We start from the raw sequence: 4564 nt of genomic DNA, 5'->3' as shown, positions 1-4564 counted from the left end.
AAAGTCAAAATGAAGCCGGAGAAACCTCTTTGCCTCACATCCCACTTACTCAGGACTTGCATGTTAATAGTGGTGAGAAAGCATCAATACCTATACAACCAAGTGCAAGAAGATCATCATTGGGTACACCAACTAGTGCAAGAAAGGCATCAAATGGTACACCAACAAGTGCAAGAAGATCATCAATGGGTACACCATCTAGTGCAAGAAGATCTTCAATGGGTACACCATCGACAGACCCGACAGACACATCACCGCCAGACCCCACATTTGCGATGGCATTAACTAGTGAAACCGTATTGGAAGTCGGTTTGTTCTTTGAAAATAAAAAAGAACTTCAACTTGCTCTATATAAATATGCGATGGCCAATCATTTTGAATTCAAAGTGGAGAAGTCAAGGAAAAATCTTTGGGAACTCAAATGTTTGGATGAGACATGCAAGTGGAGCTTGCGGGCTGTGAAAGGTAAGTTTTCTAAGATGTTTGAGATCCGGACATTTGAGCATCAACACTCATGCTCAACTTTGTCGAGGCCCAAGAAAAAAATGCAAACACCAGCATGGGTTATTGGGCAGTGCGTGAAGAGCAAGTACATGGACCATCATCATAACCACTTGCCTAAGAAAATAATTGAAGACATGCAGACAACTTATGGGATATTTTTGACTTATAATAAGGCATGGAGGGCAAGGGAAAATGCTTTAATAGCGGTGCGAGGAACGGTAGAGGATTCTTATGGAATACTGCCATCATACCTTTACATGTTGGAGAAGTGTAATCCTGGTACCATAACCGACATACAGACAGACGAGCTCGGTCACTTCAAGTATATGTTCATGTCCCTAGGCCTCTCAATTAGGGGTTTCAAATCCTTTTGCCGTCCTGTATTATGTGTTGATGCTAGTTTTCTTAAGCACAAGGTGGGTGGTCAATTATTGGTGGCTATTGCATTGGATGCGAATGAGCAACTATATCCTGTCGCATTCGGCGTTGTTGATTCAGAGAATAATAACTCCTGGACTTATTTCATGCAAAAACTGAGAGACGCAATTGGATTAGTTGATGATCTCGTCTTCGTATCCGACAGACACCCAAGCATCGCTAATGCCTTGTGCGCTGTTTTCCCAGAAGCAGACCACGGCGCGTGCACATATCACATAAAGATGAATATTGTGGCCAAATTTAAAAGTGATAAGTGTCATGCGGAGTTTGATTCGGCTTCAAGGGCATACACTGTCCACGAATTTAATCGGTGGTTTGAGAAAATCAAGGTTAAAGATCACAGGATTGCTGCCTATTTGGAAGAAATTGGGTTCCCAAGATGGAGTAGAGCATTTTTTCCCGGTAAGCGATACAATCAACTGACAAGCAATTATGCTGAGAGTTTCAATAGTCAGAGCAGGGAAGCCAGAAAGTATCCCATTTCAGAAATGGCTGAGTATTTAAGATTCACAATACAACAATGGTTTAACGATAGAAGAGAAAGAGCGTCTAATCACGAAGAAGTTTTATCTCCAAATTATGAGAAGGTGTTACGTGAGGGATTCGAGAAGGCCAGATTCTATACAGTCCAATCGCTTAACCGATTCGAGTTTTATGTGCATGACAATCAGTCCCATTTCAAAGTCAATTTGAAAGACATGAACTGCACTTGTAGAGTATTCGAAGTTTCGGGTCTTCCTTGTACGCATGCAATGGCTGCTGCCCGTAGTCGGAATTTGGTTTCTTATGACTTCTGTTCAAGGTATTAATATCTAGCTCACGTGTTCATTCTGTTTAACCAATTAATAATTCGTTATATTTTCCCTACACACAGGTATTACACAACTGAGTGTTGGATAAATTCATATGCCGAGACATGTTATCCTCCCGGTGATGAAGAAAATTGGGATGTTCCCGAAAATATCAAGCAACGTTCATGTCTTAAACCAAATGTGAAGGTTAAGAAAGGCAGGCCACAAACAAAGCGTAGGTCATCCCAGGGTGAGGTCCGTAAGATCCCGAGACGATGCAGCTCATGTGATGGGCTTGGACATAATAGGGCAACGTGCAAAGCAGTGATGCCTGCACCATCTACTGCACGAGCTTCATCATCTAAGCAGCATGACTCATCATCTAAGCAGCATGACTCATCATCTCAACAATATGAACCTTTAGCTTGATAGATACTATGTTGTAATATATGTTGTTAATTGAACTATGGTACTGGTATGTTGTTAATTGAGGTTTAATGCTTGTTTAAAATATTGTCAATTGGCATTATATAATCCTTGTTCTACTTAATCCCATCGTTATAAATCTTTGAATTCAACCTTAACAAATTACAAAATTGTTCAATCTTGATTTCAAATATATCCATCCACCGACCAAACCAATCTCAATTGAGAAATGAATTAAGGTTGCTAAAGAAACAGATGGAAAATATAATCAATCTGATGGGAGGGCACTTAGCGAAACGTAGAGTACTTTGCGAAACGGGAGGGACTTAACGAAACGGGATGGACTTAGCGAAACGAAGAGTACTTTGCGAAACGAAGAGTACTTTGCGAATTTACAATACATCAATTTACACAAAATAATTTACAATACATAATCCAACTTCCAACATATTCATCAAGGTTTACAATACATCAAAATAAGTTATCCAATTTACAAATAATAATGTTTAAGGTTCCATAATCTGATGGAATAACCGGACAGCCATCTTCTGCCTAAAAAATCCCATATTTTCTGAGGTCACATTATGCACGGGTTGATTAGCGGTCAAGTGTTCCATGTACATTAGCGTGAAGACCCCACAGTCCCCGCTCTCTGTTGCCCGCGGGACTTCTCCAACCTTAGCAGCAGCGGTTTTCACTTTGGGGTGTGGAAACCGTTTGTATGTCATTGGTTGGAGGGGGCCTTCGAAGTTGAAATTAGGATACCTTACCCTCTCACCGGGAGTGATTGTTTTGGCGAATATATATGGAATCATGTCGCAGAAGGGTTTCAAATAAGGATCCAGATTCTTATAAAGATAGGCGTCACAGTCGTACACGTCAATGCGGTACTTTTGAAGACGTGCTACACATAAAATCCAGTGTTTCTGGTTAATGTTCACTGGCATGTAGACGTCGTCAATTGTTGACCACTCTGGCATATATCTATGTGGTGCGCCCATATAATAGTCTTTGAATTCGTCGACTGGAAATTTGGCAGGATCCTTAATAAAATCCCTGTGCAGTCGCCTGATTCTATCCGACAATACGCAATCCCCAATTGCCGCATGTGTATTTTTATATGTCTTGGGATAGCAGGAAATCCTTTTCCGCAGAAGATGGCAGAATGCATCGATTTCCTGCACAATGGGAGCATACAACATACATTGAGTACATATCAAACAACATTGACTAAGTAAGTACTTTGCGAAACGAAGAGTACTTTGCGAAACGAAGAGTACTTTGCGAAACGAAGAGTACTTTGCGAAACGAAGAGTACTTTGCGAAACGAAGAGTACTTTGCGAAACGAAGAGTACTTTGCGAAACGAAGAGTACTTTGCGAAACGAAGATTAATGAATTGATTTGAACGACTTACCTCGTCTTCAATCCATGTAAGCCTTGTTACAACTCTAACCAACACTTCCTTCTTTGCTTGAACCGTATGTAAATCCGTTGTCGAATTATCGGTTTTTCGATCATCCAACCACGCCTTTACTTTATGAAGTAGCTCATCATCAAATTTTTGAAGGTGATTCACTTTCATAGGATCCTTTGTCTTGGGCATTTTTGACAAGGAAGGGTTGGTGTACGAGTCATCTTTTTTCGGCTTCCTCACTCTCCTCCCATAATTTCCTTTAGGAGGAGTATTGTATAACTGGAAATCGTCATTGTCATCATTGTCATCATTTGCCTTCACATCCCCCACATTCTTCTCATCCTTCACCTTCACTTTCAAATCTTTCAGTTTCAGATCAACCTCCACATCATCCACCCTAGCCACACCATCCAGCTTCTCACCGTCCTCCAATTTAACCTCAACTTCTATCTTTACGTCCTCCACCTTCGCATCCTCCACCTTCTCATCATCATCTACCTTCTCATCGTTGTCTTTTCTTTCATCCTCCACCTTCTCTTCATCATCGACCTTCTCATCGTTCTCCACCTTATCCTCATCCATCTTTTCATCATCATCCCCCTTCTCAATGGTCTCCACCTTCTGTGCGTCCTCCACCTTCTCAACGTCCTCTTTTTTTTCATCCTCCACCTTCTCATTGTCCTCCATTACATCGTCTTTCCCATCAGTCCCATCATTCACCTTCTCATCATCCCCCACAGTCTCCTGCATCGCTATCATCTCCTACAAAATAGACAAAATTCACACTTAGCGAATCGACAACAAATAATTTGCGAAACGGAAACTACTTTGCGAAACGAAAAATACTAACTTAGCGAAACGGAAACTACTTTGCGAAACGAAAAATACTAACTTTGCGAAACGAAAAATACTAACTTAGCGAAACGGAAACTACTTTGCGAAACGAAAAATACTAACTTAGCGAAACGGAAACTACTTTGCGAATCGAA

General features: G+C 40.9%; 1 protein-coding gene across 1 annotated transcript; it reads right to left on the bottom strand.

The window, feature by feature from the left end:
- Nucleotides 1-2665: 2665 nt before the first annotated feature.
- Nucleotides 2666-4325, bottom strand: LOC124924555. The gene is made up of 2 exons (XM_047464575.1): nucleotides 3576-4325; nucleotides 2666-3337 (listed from the first exon to the last, which is right to left on the bottom strand). Exons 1-2 carry the CDS (start codon nucleotides 4323-4325, stop codon nucleotides 2666-2668), a joined length of 1422 nt encoding a protein of 473 aa, XP_047320531.1.
- Between the last annotated feature and the right edge of the window lie 239 nt (nucleotides 4326-4564).

Source organism: Impatiens glandulifera, chromosome 2, assembly GCF_907164915.1.
Source record: "Impatiens glandulifera chromosome 2, dImpGla2.1, whole genome shotgun sequence".
Classification (NCBI taxonomy): domain Eukaryota; kingdom Viridiplantae; phylum Streptophyta; class Magnoliopsida; order Ericales; family Balsaminaceae; genus Impatiens; species Impatiens glandulifera.
Note: the sequence above shows the minus strand (reverse complement) of the source record. Positions and strands in the feature narration are given on the sequence as shown.

Excerpts from the sequence above, each read along its gene's own strand:
- LOC124924555 (XM_047464575.1), bottom strand. The coding sequence starts at position 4,325 with ATGCAGGAGACTGTGGGGGATGATGAGAAGGTGAATGATGGGACTGAT. Across the intron at positions 3,338-3,575 it reads TTACATGGATTGAAGACGAG|GAAATCGATGCATTCTGCCA; the intron begins GTAAGTCGTTCA and ends CCCATTGTGCAG.